This window comes from Cariama cristata, unplaced genomic scaffold, assembly GCF_000690535.1.
Source record: "Cariama cristata isolate BGI_N322 unplaced genomic scaffold, ASM69053v1 scaffold6780, whole genome shotgun sequence".
NCBI lineage: Eukaryota > Metazoa > Chordata > Aves > Cariamiformes > Cariamidae > Cariama > Cariama cristata.
The window spans coordinates 19,921-46,174 of record NW_009596319.1 but is presented as its reverse complement, the minus strand read 5'-3'; the positions used below and the strand labels follow the sequence as shown (position 1 = coordinate 46,174).

Below are 26,254 nucleotides of genomic sequence, written 5' to 3'. Positions count from 1 at the left end.
CAATGATAAAATTTTTTCAAAAAAAAAAAAAAAAAAAAAAAAAAAAGGATGTGACTTCCCAAACTGAGACATGTTACATCAGATAGCTTGAAACTCAACCTCAGGTCTTGGCTTCCTTTCTCCCAGCAGGAAATGTTAAGTCATAAAAAAAGTTGACTCAAAACTACGTACCCTGCCAGGAAAGCCCATGTGAAAAACACCCCCCATACAGAGTATTTTCTACCAATTACAACACAATACTTCTATAAACAAGTTGCTCTTTCCAACAGACCTCCAAGCCCCTCTTACCTGGAATGACAGGCGGACAGTTTTCCATTGATCTCCCCAGAGTACCGATAATATGAAGAGGGCTGTGATAGAGAAACCCAGGACAAGAAAAGTCCCAATCTGGGGAGACAAAGAAGACATAAATCAGGCTCAGCATTTCTGCACAGGGTGAGCCAGCCATTTGACTCACAGGTTTAAGTAGCTTGGACTTGATAAGTTTAGGACGTATGAGTTTGACTATGCCAGTTCAGAGACAGAAAGATTCAATGAGACTAAAACCAAACCAACAGTGCTATCGCTTGGGTTTTTTGTACTGCAAGACTGATCTTAAGAGCTGGGTACCCAACTAAGCCAGGGCTCAGGCTTCCTCTATAATCACTGGAGAAAGAGAGGAATTTCCAGAGATGATCCATTCCTTCTTGCTTTATGATGGAAGATGCCTCTCTCTCTGTTGATGTCGATGGAGCCTAGATGATCAGCTTACACTAGATCTCTACCCTGCAGATGACTAAATTCAGAAGTGATGCATTCCACCCAAAAGACCCAGCAACACAGCTTCGTTATGCTACGAGCTGCTTTGCAACAGGCTCCAACAACAGCAAACACTCCCATAGTTAAGAGATGAGAGTTCACTTTTTAACCAAAAAAGTGAGGAGGTAGCTCAGCCTATTCTTTGGCTTCTTGCTCAGCTTGATGATGGCAGCACAGTGGTGATGGCAGGCTCTTCTTGGTACATCGTCTCTCTGCTGAGAGCCAAGTGCAAATAGAAATTGGACCAAGACCCTCAGTATTCTTCAGAGGGATCCTGGAGGTCTTAATAATACATCCCTAATCTCTTTCACCTAAGGATGCAGTCTCAATTTTTTTTTTCTTTACAAATTTTTCTACATCTTTCTGGTTCTTCTGGCAGCCAATTTTCAATAGTAAAGATGACTGTGTTTCCATTAGTTAAATGAAGAAACAGAGGATCAAGTATCTGCACGTTCAGCTATTCCCTTCCACTACAAGATTTGCAATCGTATTACATTCTCCCCTAAACGGCATGGCTAGAGGTTCATTTTTTAAATGCCTCTCATAGCCTCAAGAATTTCTTAAGGAAGGTGATTCTAACGCACTATTTTGCAGCACCAACTCTCTGAGAGTCTGTTTCTGCACCTTCAAAACTCCAGGTGGCATTTCCCAAACCACCCAAAGACTAAATAGGATGCCTTGGAAAAGCCAGCTTTCTCTTCTGCAGAGATAGCAGCCAATTTTTCACTGCTGCTGGAGTCTGCTACAGAAAATTATGCTGTGCTTCTCATGAAAACTTTGCCTTTGTCTTCATGTTACCACATGTAGACCTGTCAAACATAGACATCTTCACCTGAACGAGTCACTGCAGGCTCCTTTTAGAGTCAGTGGGGAAAAAAGGTACTTGAAGCGTGATTCATCTCATCTTAATTTAGGTGTCTATGACCAGTGGGATTAATTGCATCCTCGGAGGGTTCATTTCCCTCCACTGACTGCAAAAGGGAATTTAGGTGATCAGCTCAGGTGGAGATATCATTCTTATGGATATTGAAATTCTCCTAAGATTAACCTCTCCCTCTCTTCCTTCTCTCCCATAACGTAAGATGTTTTTCATGCAGAGAAACCCCACAAACTCAATTGATTTAAAACATGGATTAAAGTTACCAGAAAGCCCTGACTCTTCCCCACCTTGTGACTCCAGTGTAGGTACAGCTGCTGACCTTCTGCAAGCAAACACATCGCTAGGACCTGGGAAATCAAGAAGAGATTGTTTGCATCCTGGTAGAAGATGATGAAGTGTGTTCAGTGAGGTATTTCTGGAATTATATTTGCATTGGGAAGTCACTTTACACTAAGTCTTCCTGCACAGTGTCAGGGCTGTTCGCAGGACAGGTATATGGAGAGAAGTGTTCATTGCTACAGTAAAAATGCTTCTAAAATGGCCAAGCACATACCAAGGCTGTCCTGGGGGATCAAAGCCCTTTCATAGGTAACAGATAACTGGGCACTTTGGGGTACACACTTTCAATGACTTTTCTTTGTAAGTACAAATTCTGAAAGAGGAATGATGGCCGGGGTCAACTGCTACGGCATGAACCAATACAGCACTAACCTTGCCTATTTTCTGTGCATTTGTTGTGATTAGAGGCATATCAACCATGGGAGAGGGGTCAGGGTATAAAAAATGCCTCCAAAGCACCACGAAAATACAGAGCAGACGCAAAGGAGACAATGCTTCCACAGTAATCGCAGGAAACACAAAAGACAGGTGTATTTCAGAACCGGGAAAACTGCCTTGGAGGTTAAAAGACTCTAGGTTTTGGTGGCTGGCACGTTCCTTCCCTCCGACGACAAGTTGGAGCCCTTGGGGAGGGTTCCCGTGAGGCATGGCACAAACCCCAGCGAGGGCAGGGGACAACCTGAGAAGTTTTGAACACCAAGAAGCAAAGGATGATAAAAGCCAGTCCGGGACTCTGATGGAGAGTTTCTCCGAGTTGTCCCAGACCTAAGCAACTGATGAACCTGGTGATGAATTTCAGCAAGAGAAGTACTGTGCTGCTGTGAAAACGCACTGGTCTGTGCCCAGGAATCTGTGTGCTGGGCCAAGCTTCCCAACCACTGCAAGAGACAATTTGAGGACCAGTATCACAAGATATCAGGGTTTAGAGAAAAGTATCCATTAGTAGACATCAGTGCTCCACTGAGAAGGATCATTTATGATGCAGATCCCTCCAGACTGTAGCACAGTAGGATTATAGGAAAACAAGACATATAGATTCAGGGGAAAATGCTCTTCTCTCCCAAAACACAACTACAAAGGAATGTAAGCTGTTTCCCATCCAGCTAGAAACACAGTCTCCTTCCAGGATCATGCTGATTTGAAGCAAGATTTAAGCTCAGCAGAGAATACAGATCAGTTTTTAAGTGCTTCTTGACATGTTAGCCTCCTTCAATTGAGTCCTACACCCAGTACATGATGAGTAACCATGGGAGCAGTTCAGAGAGAATTGAATTACTTCTAAAGATCTTAAGCTATTTCAGAAAAAGGAAGAAAAAAGATACTTTGCCCCTTTTCTGCAAGCAATGTTATACAGAGACCTGGTCCTTGCCTAAGGTACAGCCAAACACTTATTTCACAGGCCATGCTCAACTGGATTCTCCCCTGCAACTGCAGTACAACTTTTGTATGAATGGTGCATCACATCTGGGAATGCCATTGGAGGGTGAGCTCATTTTTATGGATGGAAACAACATCTCATTATCAACTTACAAGAAGAATAACCACCAGGTTTCATCCTCAGAGGATGAAGCAGGAACTCTTGCAGTTGCACCACCGGTCACTGTAGGAGATCACATCTTGATGGACCAGTGAGCTGATGTGATATGCACCCCTGAAGCTTAACATCTCAAGCCACAATCACCTGGCTTCATCCTGCTCTCCAAAAGCTCCCTCAGGGCCTGTCCAACACGCTCTTCCACAGAGAGCAGCTGCCTTTAGCAGTGCCCCACATGCTTGCACCTGGAACAGGACTTCCCCAGGCAAAGGGACAACCAGCACCAGCAGGTCTGGCTCCTCCAAACTGCTTCCACACATATCCTGGGATTGTCTAATACAAGTACACAGACATTTAGGCTTAGATGACCTGTATGTTTCTGTCTAGCATTGCTGAGGCTACAGGCAAAGTCCCTCTTGGCAGCTCCATCATCTCCCTGAATCTCACAGTCTCCAACACTTGCATTCTTCTCTTCCTTCATATGAGGTGTGGAAGTGTCTCCCCTCCACCAACTACCTGCAAAGTGGTAATTAAGGAATGCTTCCCAGTGGCAAGAGAGATGGATGCGCTGCAGGGAGGATTGCACCTCTGTCTCCCTATTTCCGAGTGGGTGCACTGACCACAGGGTTACACTGCAAAAGGATGGACAACAGACACTTAACTCCACACTACTTCAGCATGGGAATGACTTCGTCCTTATTTCAATACTGCTGGTGAGGCTTAGGCAGGCTCTGAACCTACCACCACAAGGAGACAGAGGCAGGCGCTTCGACACTCAGCTCACCTGGAACATCTGCTCACCTCGATGTTCACAACAGCCAAATTGAGGTCCTTACATTCACTTTCTGGCAAAAAATGCAGCAACTCAGAACTCGTCTGGTTCTCTAGTCTCTTAGGGATGGAGGTTTGAGATAATTTTTTGGACTTCAGTGACAATGTACTGTTTTGAGTTCTCTCTTAGCCTACAAATGGAGGGGCAACCACACATCTGGACCTCTTTACTTTGTACAGTCACAAGTCACCTCCTCAAAACCCTTGGAACAAACATGGTTGAACTGCAGAGAAGAAAATATTGCCTGATGGTCTTTGAAAGACTGAACAAGAAAAGTTTTTTCTTCTCCATTGAGCATGAATGGTCGTGTAATTAGACCCCTCAGCTTAACCTTTTAGCTCTAATGGAGATGAGAAAATTGTCTTGGAGAGCAATAACAATTGAATTAATTGAAACTGATTGTCTGAAAAAATGACAATGATGCATGCAGACGGAGAGCGTCTTTGTACAGACAGCAAGTGCTTTTTTGTGCGGCATTTTGTTCAGCTGCTGGTGGCCGGTGGGCAGAAGAACGTTTGCTTCAGTGGTTCACAATAAGGTCATGGAAGCAGGCTTGCAGGCTCCATTTGGGTGCCATCATTAAGGAGGAGGGTATGGTGCTCACAAACAAAACCAGCCCAGCCACTGGTCGCTATAAAAATCTTTCTGCTCCAACAAGTGCATCAGAGTGCTCTGTTTTCTGATGTGATGGGCTGCTGATGCAAAACATCACAAGGAAATACTGCCTGGGTGAACGTCTCCAGTCCTTCTTGCAACACGTGTGGGGGTAGTCTCCATCCAACACTGTTCAACCAGAACATGGGATGTAATTCATCATGGGAGCAGTCTATTTGGCCATCAGTCATCTGAAATGTATTAGAGCAATCCAGCTATCGTATGGTACCCACACTGGTAGATTTATTTAGACGTGGAAGGGCTGAGTTGCACCTATTAGCCTGTGAGGCTCCTAGTTCTGCTGGGTGGTTCAAAGGCTACAGTGAAAGGCCAGATGCCGTGACAGGGAAGTTCTGCACACAGCGATGGAGGGGTGATTCCTGGTAGGATCCTTCTCCGAAAGGAGCCCTGCTGGGATGAGCATTGCCAAGCCACAGTTGTCATCACAACACCCTGCATGCCAGCATGTTACCGTCGTGTGACCCCGCCTGTTTTGAGATAGTGGGAGCACAAATGATGGCAGTGATAACTTTCCTCCCCCCCTTTTCCTTCAAGACCCAATCCTATTTAGGTAACAGCCCTGACGGTGTGGGGTCTCATACCTTCCAACACCCACTGCTCAACATAGATGCATGCAGTGGTCTTGCCAACTGAGACACGGTGACGTGGTGATGCAATCAAGCAGGACAAGTGCTCTTAGAAATACCCAACAGCTTTGGGTGGGTTACTTAACAGCTTTGTGAAAGTAAGGAGCAAAGGGAACCTCACCACGGGGGCCGTCGCAAGAGCAAAGGAACCTCTGAAGTGTTTCTTTGGTAGGACTTCTCTGTTGGCATCCAGGCTACTTGCATTCTTTCAGGTTTATCCATGCTCACCTTCCTGAGGGGGGCAAACGCTCCTGTCATTAGACAGAACCAAGCTGCTGAGAGGAGGAGGAGGAGGAGGAGGTGTCCACACAATGAAAGGTGGGACTAAGACTGAACTGAACTATGTAGGACACCAATTTCACCTCATATTTTCCATCTCCCTTTCTGGCATTACTTCGCCCATCACCTGCCCCGATAGCTTGTAGTCATCACATTCATGCTGCCAAAGACATGAAATTCTAAGAAAGTCCACTGCTTGGACACTGGATAATGTTGGCTGACACACCAGCCCCAGGGGTCTTCAGGCTCCTCAAGCCCAGGAAATCCTGCAAAGTCCATTTCTAGTATGTGCTATGATGGGTTAATCTGATCCTGAGGTTGACTCCAGATCCAGAGCCTGCTGAGGTACGGTCTCAGAGGTATCCATGGCACATGGGCATTGCTGGCAAAGCTCTGAGTTGCCCAAAGTAGCACTGTGACCACCAAACCACCCACACGACTCCATGGCCACTGGGAAAGCCAGGCAGGCTTTGCTGAATAACAGACATTGAGCCCTAGAGCCATCAGGGTGTCACAACATCCTTGTAATTAAATATCGTTATTTGTCCTACTCAGGGCTCAGTTAGTCCACAGCTTTTATGATGCTATTGATCGCTGTGGGCATGGCCAAGCAGCTGTTCTATTTATCACTTTGGTTTTTTATTGCTGGCACTAGGATAAAATAACTGTTTATTTGTACTTCAGCAGGGACAAAGGACCCCAGAAACCTATTGTGTTAGGCGCTGCACAAACAAAGCGAGAAGAGATTCCCTCCTATGAGCAATTTACAGACTGACTATATGACGACATATCAGGGAATGGGTAATTATAAAAGCTGGTTGTCTTGGTCACAGAGGTGAGTCAAAGCCATAACTTCACCCTCAGCACCTGGCATTTCAAAATGAAGGTTGGAGCAGGCATGAGATTGAACGTGGACTCTGGTCCCTGGAGTTAAAGTGATTTCTTACCCTATAGCTCTGGATGCAGAAAGTGGAAACACAGATGCAGATCTGTCTTTATTTGGGGGGTTCCCTATGAGGGAAAGGACAGAGAAAAGGACGAGTAGGTAGAAATTTTAGGAAACACTCGCTTTTGGTATGTTTCCTGTAACCAAAGCAGACAGCAGATCAGAAGTCTAGAGAAAATTTCAGAGAATTTGGAAAAGTGAAGATTTCAGGAGCAGTGACTCTTTGGGCATGAACTTCAGCAGGGTTTTGTGACCATGTCTGTAGTCTCCACCTGGAGAGAAACCCTCCAGCAAAGGAGAGTGAGTCAAGGCAGCTTCAGCGATAATGTTCCCCTTCTTCTAATGAGCCTTTTAATTCAGGATTAGAGGAATAACTCAGCTTTGACAACATACCACCACCGCTACGTGACTCAGAGTCCCGTACTTCCCTGCTGTCAAAGCGACAATCTTTAGCTTCCCCTAAATCTAAATCCAGCCGCTGCTGGCTTGGCTTTCCTTGGGTTCAAGGAGAGACTGGACACATTCAAAGGGAAATCATTGACAGAAATTACAGAAACTACATCTGGCTTAGAGACCTCCGAGCTGAAATTTGTCATCTGCAGGTGGACATGGGGAGAAAGTACCATAAACACTCGTTGTGTTCCCAATCTTCCCCAGCTATTCATTGTCTAAGGTTCATACGTGGGGATAGGCTGAGCTTTGGTCTGACACGTTAAAGTCATCCCTATGTTTACTTTTCAGGACTATAAATCATCGTCAGTTTACAAAGAGCATTACTTACCAATAACAGTGTGATGTAGATGAACAATATTGCAGCCACAATCAGGAGGACAAGAGACCAGAGAAACCAGAAGCCCAGGTTCCCATAGTTATACCTAAAAAGCAATAAAATGTTGTAGTAGTGTTTGTGTTTAGCACATGGACTAGAGGGGAAGAACAGCCCTGTTGCTTGAAATTTTGCTATTTTCAAAGCAATAAAACAAAGAGGGAGGGAGGAATAGCCTACCCTGTAACGTGCAAAAGTGGTTAAGAGCCTCCTTCCCCAAACCCACGATCTTATTAACCTCCAGATAATACCCCAGTGTGCTGGGGTGGTAAAATACAGGACCAAATTGATGGCCTTGCTGCAGAGAGCTCCCAGTCTGACTGTAAGACCCAGTACCTTGCTGCAGACAAGGCAGCCTGGGGAAACAGCAAGATGACATGGCTCAGGCCAACAGCCCACCTCGTCTGTCTGCGGTTGTGTAGGGCAACACAGCAAAAAGGAGATTTGAGTCAGGTTTTGGAGTAGAAAACACCAGAAAGTTGGAAGAGCTGCAACGGGATTGTCCAAGGAGAGAGAGAGGGAAGCTGTACTTTTCACCCAAAGGCTCAATAAGGATTAATAACATTATTACATCTTTCCTCCCCATAATATTTGAGCCATTTAAATTTAATTTTAAGTGCCAGATTTGCATAATTGTTGCCTACATACTGCAGAAGGAAAGGATTTGCATAAATCCCTGCCAGTTATTTCTTACTTTCAAGCTTGGGAACATGCAACTCTCTTTTAGCGAGGTAGCTGGTGCAATGCCTCTGATGCCTTCTTCAGAGGGAACAGGGGGAAAGAAAAAAAAAAAAAAACGCTCAGAGAAGGAAAGGAAAGAGCTGCTTAGTCCCCACAATTTTTGTGATGATGATTCTCCACTTTCTCCCAAATTCACACTTACACCTAAAAATTGTAGCCAAGCAAAGGGCAGACCCTCAGCACCCCTGAAGTCACTGGATGTTCCATTTGGATGCTGTAACCAAGAGTTACGGGAGTCGAATCTTTGGCTCATGGTTAAAGTGCCCTGCTGCAGCTGCTGAGGGTGCTCGTCTGTTCCCAGCCACCCCAGTGACCTCCCCAAGGAGTGGGAGAGGAGGAAAAGATGGGACTTACCAGTCAAAGTTATTGTAGTCATTTTTTGCTTCACCCCACATGTACAAAAAGACCAGAGAAAAGCAGAAAGCTCCAACAAGCAATGGGAAAAACACGCATTCCCGCTGGAGAGGGAGAGGAAGGACAAGTGGTCAGAGCCTTGACTACCCCAAAGCAATCGGAGAAAATGGCAGACGGTTTTAGGCTGTCCTTAGAACACGTGGCTTGGTGTTGGACCTCCTGAAGTGGATATGGAGAGGACTTCCCTCCTTGTTCTCTGTGACCAGGAGAACATCCTCAAAAGCATATTCTGCAGTATGTGTTTTCAGGGAAAACAGGTCTCACGACTTCACAAATGAAGAGGATTTTAACCACCTCTCATGCAAGGGAATTACACTCTGCAGAAGCCCTCTTTGCTATTCTTACTGCATGCCCATCCCAAATTTTACTTCTTTAATTTGATCCTATGACTTTGAGGTGTTTCACTGGCCGGGAAGGTTTGGTGCAAGGTCTTCTCCTGCCACCACACATTTGTTAGCCGCGTGGTGGCACAGACCATCTGAGCTTGCCACAGAATCACAGCAACACTTGAAGTACTTAGAGCAAAATCTAACAACCCAACAGATCTCGGGGGGCTCCAAATGACGTTGGGCAGAGATGCCTTTAGCCCACAACATCAATAACTTCCCAGCTTGGACTGACCTGTCCCTACACAGAAATCAATGTCTGTGCTGATTTTGAGCTAATTTACCGTCTTGCAGCAGCATTTCCCAGGCTCAGTCCTTCTGCGCTGGTCCCGCTTCCACCGGCAGCTGTAGAAACCAGCCAGGCAGGAGATGAAGGGCTGATGCTCGTACCTCTGGAGGAGGCGCCGACGTACCACCTTCAGCTTCCCAAACTTGAGCCTCTTGAGGCTGGTGGAACTGGCCTCCATCTGAGTGGCTTTATCTCATCTTCCTCCTGAAACAAGACCGCAAGTTTTATAGGGAGACTAATCCTCCTTTCGTTTTGGGTAAGGTTTTCGTATCAGAAAAAAAAAAAAAAAAAAAAGTAAGTTATCTCAAGAGGATGCTGAGATGAGCAGGAAAAGGTGCAGAGGACACCCCACCTGATTTTATACACCTAAGTGAGATGTCTAACAGAGAAGCGTGGTCATTGTAAATCCCCTAATCCCCTCAGCAGCCAGTGGTGCTCCTGGTTGTAACTTCTGTGTTCTGAATTACCTCTGAGGGAACCTCTCCCTCCTTTTGGCTGTACAGGGAGCTCTGGGAAATGAAATCACTAACTTAAGCACTCCACACAGATTCTCAAATTCTGTCAGATGAACCCGAGCCTAGGCTTAGCCATGGGAATTAATTCACCGTCACTGTGACCTGTCTGCAACCTGCTATCAGTTTAACTAGCTCGTGTAGGAAAGGGACTAAAACCCTCCAGGTACGCAGCTCTCTCATCCTGGCAAAACTGCAGCACTGCAGAGACCAGTCTCTTAAGAAAAAATTATTTCCTGACTGAAATAGCTTTATTTGGCACAGTTCTTTTCAAGGGTAGAAAGAGTAGCTGTAAAGATGCACACATGGGACATCTCTTCATAATCCAGATTTTAAACGAAGCACTTGGTGGCAAATTGCAACTGATGTAGTTAAGAGCAAAGCAAATAACCCGGGTGTTTGTGCCAGCAAAGAGGGGCTCACCCAGCAGGGCACTAACAAGACCTCAAGGAAAGATTTAGAAAAAAAGGTCCTGTGTGGGCATACGAAGAAGCGCCGTTATCCAGCACTTCTTTAGAGTACAGACAGAGCCAGAGATGTTTTTCTGTTGCATTAAAAAGTGCCAACATATCCTTGAGTCCGTGCCAGCCACGTCCGAACCCAGGCATGTCTGCTGCAAAGTCCCAGCTTAGGACTCCTAATTTCCCTGATTTATCTGATGTAATAACAGTCATTTAAGAACAAGAATTAATAAGTTGCTGCACTATATACACGGATGAAATGCACACATAAATTGTTTGCAAATAACTCAGAGTCCAGTGTGTCTTTGCAGAAATCGGTGCATAAATCCTTTCAAAAGGACACTTCCCAAAAACTGTCAGTTTGCAGAAAGCACAAACAAAACAGAGACATAAGACACAAAACTGAAATGATGCCTCTCTGGTACCCTTTCCAAATGCCCCAGCCCATTGGCAGCTGGAGTGCAAGGAGAGAGGATGGAAACGAAACAAGAGGGGTTTCAGTTTGGACCACAACTAATTAAGCAGTGCCCAAGCACGTGTCTGCCCGTCCAGGACAGTCACAGGGAACGACACACTCCTGGATGTAGTTGGGTTAAGCCATCCCTAGAAGCTCAGCAGTATCAGATCCTGGCACCAGCCGGTCATTCCATAGTAAAAAATTGATGCCAATCTCATGTGGCAAGATGGTGATCCTGCTCTTGAATTACCCAGGGCACAGGTGAGGGGGTGTGGGCATTATGCCACCGGCAAGTGGTGCAGGGGACAGCTGATCCTGCTGTCTTCATCAGCCAACCTAAAGTACACCTGGCATAAACCCAGCAACTACCAAGTTACTCCAGCCACGTCTTTTGAATATATTTGAACCTTCAGAGCTCTTACCAGAAGGATGTCGTGTGCTGTAGGGTTGCAGTATTTGTTACCTCTTACAAGGATCCCTAAACCTCAGCATCCTTTCTTGCCCAGCCCGTCTCCTTCAGCAACAGGAATTCAGGACACTGGACCAAAACCATTAGTTTTGCTGGCAGGGGACCACGAGATTTGTTACTGATGTTCCTGATGTGGGCACGAGGCTCACGCATAGATATTTACCTGTAAGCACACAGGATTTGACAGGAAAACAGAGATAACAGAGACCTCAAAACACTGTCCGCTCCATCCGGCTGGCTACAGCAGCATGTCAGGTGTTAAATCTAGGCGTTAGTCTACCCCTCATAAAAATTGCCAACGATGGAGACCCCACCAGCTCCCAAGACAGGCTAATCCAGTCCTAATTAGCTTTGCTATTAGAAGTTGGGGGGTTTTTTTACCCCAATGTCTAGTCTCCTGTAGCACAGTTTAAGCACACAACTTCATGCCCTGTTCACGGCAGATATAACAAACAGCTTAAACTTTGCCTCTATCACGTATTTCACGTATTTACATTTGGATGTCTCCCCTGAAGCCTTCTATAGCCTGAACAATGCCAGCTTTTCTAGTCTTTCCTTGTAGCTTGTGTTTTCTCCTCCTCAGAGTATCCTTGTGCGGAGTTCACAGTCACCTGCTATTTGGGAGTTTCCTTGCATTTCCCATGGATTTTGGCACATGGTAGCCATAACAGGACGTGGTGAACAACCCACAGCCTCTCCAGGGCACCCATAGCAAAGGCTACCCTATACTTGCAGCATCCAATTTCTCTCATGTATCAAACATCATCTGACCTCCATTTTCTGAATGCTTAAATAGTTCACCCTGGACTCAACCCCAGCAGCAAGGGAAAGGTATTTTTAGCTTTATGCGTAAAAGCTTTTATGACATCACTATAAATAAGAATTTCATTAACTCTTGCCTCAGTCTTTCCACAGAACTCACCTCTTCAAACCCAGGGGCTGTTGGGGAAGGGACCCTTCGTTGCAGAGGGGGCTGGGGAAGAATGGAGAGAGGAACGCAGCCTCCTTTCCACAACCACCTCCACCAACCCCCAGTCCTCCCAGAAACATCAGGCTGGCCAAGGAAGAGCAAAAAACTTTGATGTCTGACATCCCCTGAATCCCCATTGACCCTGTTGTCCAAGACGTTTAGCAGTACCACTATGGCAATAAGACCTTTCAGTATCAAGGGATTCAAAGAGCATAACCTGTCCCCTGCTTTGGGCTCTGCCTTCTGCTGGCACAGCATCCATCCATCCCTCTTCTCCTGCCCTTCCTCTTCTCTTTCTCTGCCTAGAGACCTTTTCCCTTCTCTCCCAAGCCCCAACAGACAGAGCTACCTCGCCCAGCTGCTCCCCTGCAGCCAGCAAAGGGTCAAAGCATCCCACAAAAGCAATAAACCTGGACTGAACTTTCATCTTGTTGAGCACAAATACTTTCTAACATATCTCCACTCAAGTAAATGGAGATATATTGCACTACACCAGACAATCTGGCCTGCTAAGGGCATACATGGTGCCCACAGGCCAATTACTCTTAGCTAGCTCAATGATGCTAGGCTGGAGTTACAAAGCCTTGTTACTTTGGGAGCATTTCATGAGCTTGGGGGTTTGAAGGCTGTTTCCACCAGGAGGACAAGGTATGGTTGGGGTACAGGAGATCTTTGATGCAATGCAGTGTCTGAACGTACAGCGCACGGTACAGCAGAAACAGCACAAACAGCAGAAGAAAGCCATGATGAACATGGTGCAATCCCTTTCCTTTCCTTTGGGATGCCAGTCCAGGGCTGGGTATCCATCATGGCCTCAGATCTTAGAGCCCTTGGTGCTCAAAGGGGACACCCTGTCCAAGAGCTGACTCCAAACAAAGTCCTCGGGGCATGGTGGCACTCAGCCCTTGCCAAGCCTTGGGAAATGGCACTTACAAACGCTCGAGTTTCGGGACCTGAGTTCACAAATTCTGTACCCAGGAAAACGTTTCTTCGGAGCTGTTTATAAGGAGCCCATCACACTCTCTCATCCTTTACCAGCATCAGCTCTTTCTCCCTGACATGAGCTGACTAGGGAACGAGAGCTACTATGGCCAAAGTCCTCCTCTACTCAAAAGAGAAATGGCTATGCACTAAAGACCTTGCAGTCACCTGCCAGACCCACACAGAAATACAACCAGAGACCGGCAGAGGGTAGAGACCAGGGAAGCCAGAAAACCCACTATACCATATCTACTGGGACCAGTAAGCTCTCGTCCAAAGCAGAAACCCCCCTGTCAAGCCTCAGATCGTGACTTGGCCCAAGGCTGCTCCTGCTCCCTCAGGGCGTACAGGGCTCACCCAGAAAATGGGAGACTTTGAGCCGCTCTGCCCCACGGTTGTAGGGGACTGCTGGATCTCTGCTGAGGAACAAAACACAGAACATGCCTGAGGCACCAGGCAAAAGGCAATGCTTGTGTGTAGATGCAAAGGAAAGGGTTTACAGGAATCAGGAAGACCAGGGATAACTCACAAAATACTTGGGCTACTTCACCCCGAAGGCAGTGACTCCTAAGAACTTGCCTCCCTCTGCAGCTCTGCAAGATGCAAGTATCTGCGATACACTTACACCGTGCTGTTGCCAGTATCAGCAAACACTGCAGTGACAACTCCAGAAGAAACCCCTCGTAAAAGTGACAAGTCTCATGTGATAATGAAGAAGACAAACACAAGGGCAGCCAGAAAGGGTCTTCTCAGCTTAAAACATACTCAGATCTCCAGGCACTCCTTTCTTTTTATCTGTGTTCTCCCACACAGGCATCACTCCTTCCCTTTTACCTCCACACCTTCTCTCAGGTTCCTGCCCTCAGGTGCACCTCCATGTGCTCAGCTAATTGTGTTTAATTAAATGTAAGCTCTCTCCTTACACCTGAGCCACCCTTCAGGTTCTCCATGACCCTCCCTCCCACGGTTTCATCCTTGCTCACAAATTACCAGCCTCCTGTTACAGCTGTGACGGGGTGTTCAGAAGGCATAACAACATCTTGCCCAAGGTCTGGCTGAATCTGCAATGCCTCAGACCACATCAAACATTGAAATGTTTGAATTCACAAGCATCTGATCCTAGCAAAGATAATATCCCAGCATCTGGACCCAGTAGCCACCTAAGGGGCAAACACCACTGCAACATCTGGTAGATGCAGAGGTCGAAAGACAAGAGGTCTGCGTTAGGATTCTGGAGCAGTTCAGTCATTGCCCAGGACGTAGCAAGAGGCTTTATGGTACTCACATCTAGATTTGAAGCACAGTGCTCCTAAAATATAGAGATCATCTGCAATCCCTGCCCATCTCCACCAGGCAAAGGTAAATGGATAGAGGAGGGAAACAGCAAACTGGAATCCATTCACTGGGAAAGCCCCTGGAGCAAAGAACGAGCAGGAAAACACACATCAGTAGGAGAGCAAAGTTAGGACTTCTTAGCAAGTGAGCCGTGAAAGCGGTAACATATGTTTTTCAGCTCCATAAACCCAAGAGACCTCAGGTCTTTCCCTTGCAAACAGAGACTTTGTTTGCTCGCAGATAAGCGTCCCCGTAATCACAGGCAGTTGGACAGGGCTGCTCGTTTCCCACTGCTTGACGGAGAGTGAGGAAAAGCATAAGAAATAACCCCGGGGGGATGATGGAGGAAGAAGCAGGAGAGAAAAAGCAGGAAACACAGTCGGCCACACAGCCAGAACGCAGAAGGTACTGCGAGAGGGGCTTGCTTGAGAAGCCAGTGCACAAGCAAGGAGAAAAAGGCCTTGTCTTTTTTGGTGATCTAGAGCTGGGGCATTCCTCTTTCAAGGGGCAAACAGGTACGGCAGCCAAATTTGGCATTGCCTTATAGCTTTTTCCTTGGGTCTTCTAGGTATTTCTTTCCTTTCCCCTGCATCTACCCAGCTTTTTCCAACATAATATCCTACAACACATGGGCGGGTGGGTGCAGGGCTCTTTCCAGATGTTACAAACACTTCCCAGTTCACTGCAAGAAGAGAACTGGAAAAAAATTACTTGGGTACCAGGAGTTATGTGAGGGACATGAAGATGGTCGCTTCTCAGCATCTGGGCATGGCCAGCTTGCCCTGAGCATCTTGATGGCATAGGAAGGCAGCAGATAGAAGTGATGCCCACTTCGCCCATACCATGATTTCCAAGGGATTTGGAAAGAAAGCCAACCCCATGCTAGGGGGAAGAGATGCCTTGAGCCTGAGCTGAGCCTCTCCAGCACCTCCAGCTCCCTTGAGGGGAGATTTCTGGTGCCACCCCACCAATCTCTGGGGCTCTCATTTCCTGCCCTTCCACCTGGGAGTCTTCCACAGCATCACATCAAGAGATGCAAAGGACTCAAATCAGCCTCCTGGCAAGCTGCTGGCTGATCACTATCACCACAGGCTGCACACCAGCCAGAAAAGCTCAGCAAAGAGCATCCCTTAAACCTGCATTTCTACCCTACGGAGTCTGCCCAAGGATCTGGATCACAGCCTAGGATCCCTCTTATTTCACCATCATAGAATCATATCATCTGCTTTCAGTTTCTTTTCAGGGAATTAATGAGGTTTAACACAGGAAATGAAAAAGGATCAAATAAAATAAAGGTAGTCATAATCTCCCTGTGATAGGGAATATACTCTATATAATTTCCTTTCCTTGGCAGATGATAATTAAAATTTATCACTCAGACTTTCAACAGTTTCTTTATAAACCTTAATTATACCTTACTTCTGTCTGGGATCCCAGGGAGTATATGCAGCCTGGGTCAAACACGTACAAAGTATGTCTCATTAATTGATCAGCTGTTGGCTTTGAGGTGGAAGAACACATCCGTCAGCAGAAAGAAACAATCGGGCTTAACACGGGAAACAACAAACGAATGTGAAAGTAGAAGGGGTTAACAAGGAATAACTGCTCCTGCGGCTGCAGGGACAATATTTCTGCATTTCATTTGTTGTAGCACACCTCCAACATGCAGTGGTTGTGGTTTTCAAAGCTATGGGGAGGTTTCCATCAAGGTTAATGCCTCGTGTTTTGTAATATGCCACCACTCTTTGAACAGACACAAACAATCAAGCCCGTTTCAAACAAAATTAAGCTACAAATACAGCTGGAAGCCTGCATCTGTTAGGGTCGCACAGGGACTTATCCTCATCACAGAGGACTCTCTGCACTGTGGTCTAAAGGTCAGGCATCCAGCAGAAGCTGTGCTGGAAATGGGTGGTGTAGCCTGCTCAGTCCCTCATCGGTGGTCTCATGCAAAAGCTTTAAGGCAAGATCATAGAATCATAGAATTATTATGGTTGGAAGAGACCTCAAAGATCAAGTCCAACCGTACACCTGATGCCACTATGCCCGCTAAACCCACTAAACCATGTCTCAAAGTGCCACATCTAAACATTTTTTGAACACCTCCAGGGACGGTGACTCCACCACCTCCCTGGGGAGCCCGTTCCAATGCCTAACGCCTCTTACAATGAAGAAGTTCTTCCTAATGTCCAGCCTGAACCTCCCCTGGTGCAACTTGAGACCGTTTCCTCTTGTCCTATCAAGATCTTCTGAGGCAACCAGCCCATTTTGTGGGGTCATTTTGACAAGCCTTGAGGAACCTCCATGGCTGGGGATGAGTGATATGGGTTTGGTAATGCTCCTGCCAGCCCCAAATTTCTACACATATCCCTGCATGGTGAAGCAAGCCTCAGTCCAAGGTGGGATCTCTTCACCTTAAAACAAAACCAGATGTTGGCTATGAGAACTTAGGGTAGAAAAGGCACCCTAATCCTTGGCTTTATTCCAGAGCGACCATCATGAGCAATAAAGCTCCAAAGCTGAACCACATTTTTGTGCAGCTCAATTTTTCCTCTCCTCCAAAACTGTTTGGTGTCTCTCTACTTCTCCAAGTTACCTCTGTTAATAGTCCCTCATGTTTGGAGCATGTTTATGCCCAATGTCCAGTCCCCAGGGACAACTCATTATCCACAACCACTTGCAGAAACCTTGTTTAATCCTAATCATCATCATCAGCAATTACAGCTGTTTTTCTTCATCTTCAAAGCACTTTGCAGGCTATGTTAACAAATGTGTGCCCAGGAAATTATTGGCCAAGCCTCCGAGTATTTACAATGGGTTTTATACAAATGCTTTCAGCTTCATGTGGAAATAGGCAAGGGGAAATCATTGTGTTTGTACAAGGGTCTCATGGTGCTACAGTAGATCTTCCCTCTCACCTGCTAGGAGCAAAATGAGTGTTTTGAATAAAGCTGATGAATAGTAGCTTAAAAAAAAAAAAAAAAAAAAAGAGAGGAAGAAAAAGAAGGGGTGGGGAAAGTCTTTTCCCAAACGCCACACCTTTGGTTGGACTCAGGCGTATTTCCGTCCACCATTATTACTCAGAAATGTCCCGAAAGGGCTGTGTGGTTTTGGTTCTGCAGGGGTTTGCGTGCCACCGTCATCCCTCCATTCCAAGCAGCAAAAGCGTGGGTCTGGCACAGATGGGGAACGTTTCAGCAAGGGAACTTTCCTTTGAGGGGGAACAGGGGGTCATTCCCAAAACAGCTGCTCACTGGGGTCCTGGTTTAAATTATTTTTGATTGATTGCTTCTTTCTAGAGAGCTCCACTCCACCTACCTTCAAGAGAGGTCCCCCCAGTCCACTCTGCTTTTCTTCTGGAAGGTCTCGCCCACCCCAGCCCTCCTTGTAGAATGTCACACCTCTCCCTCTTCCTTCTAGAAAGTCCCAACTGTCCTTCTAGAAACTTCCACCACACCACTTGAGAAAACGTGACGACCTACAGCCACCAGCCCAGCATGCTTGGTGGCCATGAGGCCACACCAGCCCTGGATTTCCATGGTCCCAAGAACTAAAGCTGCAGCCTCTCTGTCACGGTGGGTCCAGGTGATGAGTCGGTAGGAGGTGTGCCAGCCCTTGCTGCCCTGGGGAAGGGATGCTCCAGCCCCAAGGGGAGGAAAGGGTGACCCGTGTCCAACCCAAGGTGCTCTCCTAGTCCCAGGCATCAGCAATTGCTGTCAGCTTTATTGATGGTAACGGAGGAGATTCTGGCTGAGGACAGCAAAGCAATCCCAAACTCTGACATCAAATGCCAACCCAAACACAGCAGATTTTTGTACTTTCATGTCTGTTTTCCATCTTTTCCTCCACAGTAGAATGTGGATAGGGTCCAGTTTGGCCATGGCAGGGCCTGAAAAACTCTGGCACATCAGAAATCTCATTAAAAAAAGTAGATATTCACCTATATGAAATGGCTCAGATGATGTGTTTTAAAAGAATTTCTTTCCCTGGGTGTATTCACATGGCTCCAGGTGTGACAAAGCTCTGATCCAGGTGTTCTTGGGTCCACGGGCACTTTCCCAGCATCACAGAAATGGGCACGATGCACAGGTAGCTGTGGCCCTGTTGGTGTCAGACCCATCAACAGAGTCTTCCCTATGTTTTTGACCCTGAGCTCCTTCATATAGCTGCTATATGACCCATAAGCTTGGGTTATAGCCCCCCTTAGCTCAGTCCTGGGTTCCCCCCCAAAAGGACAGCCATGTCCATGTCTAGGTGTCATTTTGCTCACCCAAAGAGGGAATCAAGAGCATCAGTGAGCTCATACCTCCAGGTCAAGCCTGAAAATGGAGACTCAACATGACCAATTTGAGGTGAAACCCTGCTCCTCACACTTGAGAGTGGTCAACAGGAGAAGGGAAGAGTTTTGTCCTCACCACGCTTGTGGCTATGCAACATCACCAGCAGCGATGCAGGCAGCCCGTGCAGCTTGTGGGGCACAGCCCCGGGCTTTGCCCCTGGGTGGCCCGCGGCTTTCTAAGAAGTCACTCTCCCACCATTGAAAAGCCACTGTGGGGAGGCAAAAAATGCTTCCACAGCTCAAAGCCTGCCTGGGGGGGAGGAGGAGGAGGAATAAATCCTTTGCAAAAAAAAAAAAAAAAAAAAAAAAGAGCACGGAAAGGGGGGAAATATTTCTTTGAAGATAAATCCTACTTTGTGCAATTCAGCATGCCCTGGCTTGGGTCCCTCTCTGCTCCCGTGAATGCCTAAGCGGCTCTTTGTGCCCTGATGTTCAGGAGAGACGAGGAGATTGGGACGCAGCGTGGGGGACCCTCTCCGGCCCCACAGCCCCACCAAGGGCCGCGCACCGCCGCGAGCATCATCTCCGAGGGAAGACTTTGTCCGTCAGCCAAGAGGGGGGAAGAAAAGAGGTTTGCAGACTGCATACCTCTGCCCAGCAGCTCTGCAGAGTGCTATTCAGCCCGGACAAAGGACAGGGGCCCTGGACAGCCACCGCGCCAAAGCCCTCGGCACTGGCCCTCCCCCAAGCTGCTGGTGTTAAAGTTCAAGCCTTGGAGCAAAATACCCCTGCAAGGAGAGAAGGAAAAGGGAGGAAAGAACGCTTTCCATGCTACTAGCCAAAAGTTTCTCTGTTTAGTTATCTACAGTATCCAAATGCACCAGGGCTGGCCCATTTTTGCACTATGAGAATGTGGTTCTGCTGTTCCCAGAGGAAAATCCTTTCTAGCTAATTAAACACGACCACATTTCTGCATAAGCCACCTCATAAAACTTTTGAACTCACTTCAGAGCAGAAGGATAGACTGACACGCAAGATCCGTACTCAAATCCCCTGACCTAACACCAACCTACGGGCACAGTGGAGCCGTCACACAGAGCCTCGGTTTCTCAATTTAGGATTGTGCCAACAACGCAACAAAAGCAGCAGATGATGAGGACTGTACAGCTCATTTGATTTTCCTCCATCTACTGGTGTGAGCCATGAAGTCTGCTTAGCAAGGCAGGACGATCAGTCTAGACAACCCATGGGCAGAGAACCTTGATGGAGCTCCTCAGGTTCCAAGATACTCAGCACAGTCAGCTCTGCTGGATAAGCGCCCAGCAGCATTCACATCCCAGCAGCCTGGAGGAAGAAGGGAGTAATTTATTCAGTTGCAGAGCTTGGGGTGGGTGTTTTCATTCCTCCTTTGGTCTTCCTGGAAGAGTGGTTGGACTCATTTCCTCTGTGTTGGAGTGGTCACCCTGAGTTCCCAGTACAGTCAGCGAAGGGAAATGGGTACAACCCAGCTCATCCGTGGGCAGATGTCTAAATAGGCCAGATGAACTGTCCCACACATGTCCAGAGTGCCAGGACACGAACGCAGCTCAAGATGAAGGGGCATTCGTCACTCAAACCCAGTGAGCTCAGTTCAGCTCTGTGACCCTTCCAGCTCACCTTCAAGGAACTTCTCCATCTTGTGCTTCACAAGCTGCCTTGCTATGGGCACAAAAGTCCATGGCTACCTGGAAGGGCCCCCCCCATGGAAAAGCTCAGACCAGGCAGACATCAGCTAATGGAATGAGGAAAATGTTTCACCAGGATCAGGGAGAGCCATGCAGTGCCAGGCACACGATGGGCCTTGCCCTGCTCAGTTTTGCCCTGCTTGGTTTAAGCTCGTCTGGTGCTGGGAACCAGCCCTGGACATCTGTGCCCAAGTTGGGGCACATGGGGTCTGTGGTTACAGACGGCAGTGACAAACACGCACCAGCTCGGTGCTGGGAGTCTCTGATGTCCCATACAGCCTCTCCTGACACCAGTTCTGGTGGTACTTCGAAATGACAACATTTTCTGGATCTTTGTTAAAGCCCTTCTCACCTGTAGATCACGTTTCTCTTCCTTCCAGCCCACCATGCAGCTCCTTTCAAACAGCGGCTTCTGCCACTTGCATCTCACCCACCTCTCCGCAGGGACTGAGCTGGTCAGGGTTGCTTGCTGTCACCCAGCCAGCAGCATGGAGAGGCCAAGGCCACCACTGCCAGGGGGTTGTCGCCCCCTTGGCTGTGGGTTTATCCCCGCTGCCGTACAAAGGGCAGCCACAGAAATTGTCCATGTGGGGTTACATGAAGCAGTCACGAGGACCAGAGATGGTCCCATGGGTAGGACCACATGGAAGACCCCAACAGGTTTGTTGAGGGCAGTAGTTCCCAAGCCTGTAATGTCTCATTCTCACAGGAGGGCCAAAAAATCATCCCCCCAAAATATCATTCACCATGAAATGTAGAGGAATATGGGTGAGGCTCAGGTTGGTAGCAGGTTGCCAACTGGCAGCAGGGAGGTAAGGAAGAGGTCGCAGAGGTAAAGCACTAAGATTGGGGCTGGATAATCTGGGGGATGGAGAATGTAAAAGGGTTGGTGTCATTCAGCTGCATTTCTTGCAAGAATTGGGTTTTGCTCAATCAAATATTCTTAAATGGAAAGAGCTCTTAGGAGAGAGCCACCATGACCCCACAGAACCTTTCTGACTGCTTTAAGGCACGAATGAATGAATTAAAGCAATCACGGAGCAAAGGTTAACCAGTAGCAAGTACATCTTAAGAAATAAGTAGTCTTTTAAAAAGCAATTGCTCTTGTCAATTTTCACCCTCCCCCTTTTTCTAAAGTGTCTTTTATTTCTCCAGCTCTGGAGACCTTCCAAAATAAGTTCAGTGATTTAGAGCAGCTGCCAAAAGGACCAGACTGAGTCAGTGGCAGCAGCCAGGCTCACGGGAGCAGAGAGGACCGGACCCGTAATTGTCACAGAGGCTTGGTGCGCTACAAACATCCCAGGGACTGAAAACCTTCCAGGGGCGTCCAGCCTAATTAGAGCAGATGGAGGCCGCAGGAACAAGCAATTGCTAACAGTTGCATTGGAGAAGAGAGGAAATGAAGCAGGAAAGTAAGGAAGGGACTGACTCTGAAGCGTTTCTACAGAAGCAATGAGGCTCCAGCCTGAGTGTGCAGGCATAAAGCGATGCTTTGAGCTGCTCCCATGCTGTGTCCTGCTTGCAGATATGTTCTTCTTTCTTCTTGCACCCAACAGTGGAGTTGACACCAAGACTGCCCACATGGGCAGCAGCCACAACCTCATTCACACGTGTACACATTCCCCCAACCAAGCCTGCCCTATGCATCACCGTCATGGTTGACTTCTTGCCCTTGTCAACTTTCCATGCAAGTGTCAACTAAAGAAAAGAGCTGGCATACTGCGGTGGCCCCAAGAGCTTTCTCTTGGCTCCAGACCTGCAAAGGATGAGTCCCAGGACAGGGTTTCTCATTTCTCTCTTGCTACAGCACCACGTGCACTCACATAGACTACAACTGCCCAACCATGAGAAAGGACCTGGGCCAGGAGCGTGGAGAGTTCATCCTGACCCTGAGAGCAGGTCTTCATCATACTTAACACGGCATCTTCCCTGGGGACACCACAAAGACCTGCAAGACAAACTATGGCAGGAGTAGGACAAGTGTGAGACAAGGACATGGGTATGTTCAATCTGTTCGACTCTCTAATGTATCACTGTTTCTTCTTCCCTCCTTTTTCCTGGAGAGGACAAGAAACGCAGCAGATGCCAATGTCCTGTTGGTGGGAAGAGTCACAGGGAACACGAGCCAAGGCCACTCTCCATTTACTGGGATCTTGTAAAACGTCAGCCCCTCAGCCCCCAACAAGCAGCCAGCTGTGAGTCTTCCTTGAACACCCCTGGGAGAGCAGTGTCCAGCACATGAAGAACAGGATGAGGACAAGATGCTGAAGAGATGAGCACCTCCAGGCAGCCTGCTCAGCTCTCTTGTACAAGGTGTCCGTAGCTGGAGCAGAGGTTGCAACGTGGAGCCAAGCCCCTCCTGCCCTCAGGGCTCATCCTGCCATGAAGGCATGACCCAGGGCACATCACAGGTTGTGTCTCCCAGCTGCCCTACCCACACCAGCTCCCTTTCTTTCCTTCCAGTAAGATCTGGAGCCCAATAGATCTCCCCAACTTCTTATCCTATCTATTCTTCTAAAAAGTAGCCCAAGACCCTCATTTATCGCACACCACAGAGGTCTCTGGGGCAGCCCTACAAGCCAAACCGTAGGTGGACACTCCAAGATGAGGTCCAGACCTTCTCCTTCTAAATACCCCAAGACGTTGGGATAAATAACCCAAGACGTTGCACAGCATTGCAGTCTGCAGGGAGCAACCAACACAGAGCTCCCTCCAGCCTGGCCTCAGTGCAGAGCCACCGAGCTGGGACTTTGCCACTGGGCAGGATCTGCTCCACACTGCGAGGAGACGGGAACACACGTGTCTCAGACAATGGATGGTAATTTCTGAAGCCGTTTGCACACAATAAGAAACATTTGCCTGAAGGAGGGCTTCTGGGCTCTCACACGGCAAGGAAATGAAGAGCGCATTATCAAAGGGCCACAAACTTTAAAAAAAATTATTTCTCCTATTTTGGTTGATACTTTATCACACTAAGCACGACTGTACTGTAACAACTTGCACAGAGGCGCTTTGTAAGCTGCAGATAATCTCGCAACAAGCTACCAGTACCGAATTTAAAGAACCGCATTTTCATCACCAGAAATGACACATAAAGCCCAAAAGACACCATCCGGTCACCTCCTCGGTCCAATGTCGTGTCATACAAAAGTCATAGGACTGGTCATTAAACCCGGCTTTGTATTTCTCTGCAAAAATTTCAAATTGCCCTGGAAATCTTGCACACCTCTTAAACATTTCAATAGCAAAGTTGGAAAGGAAACGAGAGCTTTGGCTCCCTTCACATTCACAACACTTTTTTAATTAAAATCCAGCTGGTCCCATGGTACTTTCTTTTTCTTTCTTTTTTTATTTCTTTGTTAAATGCAACTTAGAAGCTTTGAGCAGCTGTAGGAAATTACTTCCTTTCTCTCTCACCCTTCCACCTGGTATCACATGCTGGAGGATAAGTCCTGAGAGATGCTATACCGTGAGATCAGGATTTCCAAGGAAAGCACAGTAAAGGAGGTGATGTACACCATGGAATGGACTCTCAGCTAATCAAAGTTTGCACTGTCCAACCCAAAGTTGGCTGATGCTGGTCCCCAGGTTCACAACCCCAGCTGAGCGCCTGACCCTGAATTAAAATTCAGTCTTTCCTGGACGTTAAAGTTCCTCTGTTTCACTGTTAATCATGGTTGTGCCTACAAATAGTGTAGAAGCATTTGGACAACAACAGCCAGGGCCAAATCCTGCTTTCAGCTGTGAGCCGAGCTGCTCTCCAGTTGCCCATCAAAACTCCCAGGGTGATGTGCAACAGCGGGGCAAACGTTGGACCAGAGGGTTGCTTGCAGCCTTTCCAACCAGGTTCTGATTATTTACAGCTGTTCCCAGATGTTACTCTTTCATGGGTTATTTGTTCCCGAGTCGACCTCCCCATTCACACGCTAGGCGAGCTCAGGGGAAGAAAGAGAGGGGCTCCTTTCTCCCTTTTACTATGGAAACAGCCCTTTATCCCAAGAATTGCAAATGCTCGGCCACCGTTTCCCTCCCACCGCCGCCCCGGCTACAGCAACCCCACTAGCCACCCACCGCTCACGTCTCATCCCAGCTCCCATTTCTCCCCTCAACAGGTCACAACCAACTCATCTGGTGTGGACCCCAAGAGTGAAGCCGGACTGCTGAGCACCTTCTCCTCCCCAAAAATTCATCAGACCCCCCCCTGCTCACAACGCTCCTCTTTTGTTACTGGTTCTCCCCATTCTCCGGCTCTTCGGGCTTTGTTTCTCACTGCAATCCAGGCAGGAGCCGGGTCAATCACCCGCTTTTCCATCCCAAGCAACAAACTCAAAAGTCCAAAGAAGAAAAAAAGGAAAAGTCAAAGAAATCCACCCCCCAGGAGCCAACTTTTAGGGCAGGCAGGAAAGAGCAGGCAGAGGTGCATTTCACCGGGCAGGAGCATCTATAAGAGTTAGGAGAGAGGAGGTAACTTACCTCGCCGGGTTGCACATGGAGGGGTTATTTTTGCTTTCTGCCACACTTGGGTTGCTGTGTCCTTTGCTTGTGACACTCCAGGACCCGAATGGTGGCACCGCTGTGTGACATCCAGTATTAGAGAGGCTGCTGGAGCCGTCCCTCCCACGGTAGGAGGGGCCACACGGGGCTTAATAAATTCAGTCCCCAAGGCTGGAAAAATTAAAATCTCATCATGGGACACGGGCAGCTGCTCACCGCATGGCTCTGGGAGACGCCGGGGACTTGCGGGCAGACCTGGGTTTGATTCATCCCTTGTCCGCCCAGAACAGGAGAGGCTGATACTCAAATCCTGCCTTGGTAGAATTAGGTGTCCAAAGGATGGGGTCCAAGGAAACATCCTAAAGGAGATTTGGGCAAGGTGTGTCATTGCTAACCCTCAGAATTAAAACTCCTGAACCTCCTCCATGAAAATGTTTCCCACGGCTGTAAACCCCGGGCAGGAATCCGCTGCACCAGATTTCTGAACAACCCCAGATGCAAAACCTGCTTATTTTACTTATTTTTTACAACAGTTTCGGGCTTTAATATCTAAATCCTATTAGAGACATAACTTCCTTTGGAGGGGGAGAGGGGGCAGGTCAGTACAACAAAAGCAGTTTGTGCGGTAGTATTTTGTAACCTCCAACTCACCCTGGACTTTCAGAGAGGCAAAATCCCACCACAAAGTTTCTCGGGCTAGGAAGCTGCACAACCTCACGCAACTCCTCCTGCTCCTAAAAGCTCTTCGCTCCATGAGAGGCTAAAGAAACCTCCCCTCAAGCCCCAGAGGGCTCTCTCAAATACCACTGGTGCAGTTTTTTCATCCCTGAGGTCTCTCACATTGGGATTTTTCTTGTTGGATGAAAAGATGGATCAGAGGGTCCCTCAAAAGCAAAATCAGCAACCTGCCCTTGCAAATAGAGATGGGAAGAATAGGGCAGAAATGATGGCCCAGTAGTTTTTGGGCAGCTCACATTACAAAGAGAAACTTTTGATTAGAAGATGAG

At 47.6% G+C, this 26,254-nt stretch overlaps 1 protein-coding gene across 1 annotated transcript in view; it reads right to left on the bottom strand.

Moving 5' to 3' along the window:
* The window catches only part of LOC104165735 (glycerophosphodiester phosphodiesterase domain-containing protein 5-like), a 37,548-nt gene extending 12,245 nt beyond the window's left edge, over positions 1-25,303 (bottom strand). The window contains exons 1-6 of the mRNA XM_009705453.1: positions 25,227-25,303; positions 9,561-9,769; positions 8,831-8,934; positions 7,691-7,784; positions 1,966-2,025; positions 289-387 (exon numbers count right to left, since the gene is read on the bottom strand). Coding sequence (XP_009703755.1) covers positions 289-387; positions 1,966-2,025; positions 7,691-7,784; positions 8,831-8,934; positions 9,561-9,743 — 540 coding nt within the window. The 5' untranslated portion in view covers positions 9,744-9,769; positions 25,227-25,303. The remainder of the gene's footprint in view (positions 1-288; positions 388-1,965; positions 2,026-7,690; positions 7,785-8,830; positions 8,935-9,560; positions 9,770-25,226) is intronic.
* Between the last annotated feature and the right edge of the window lie 951 nt (positions 25,304-26,254).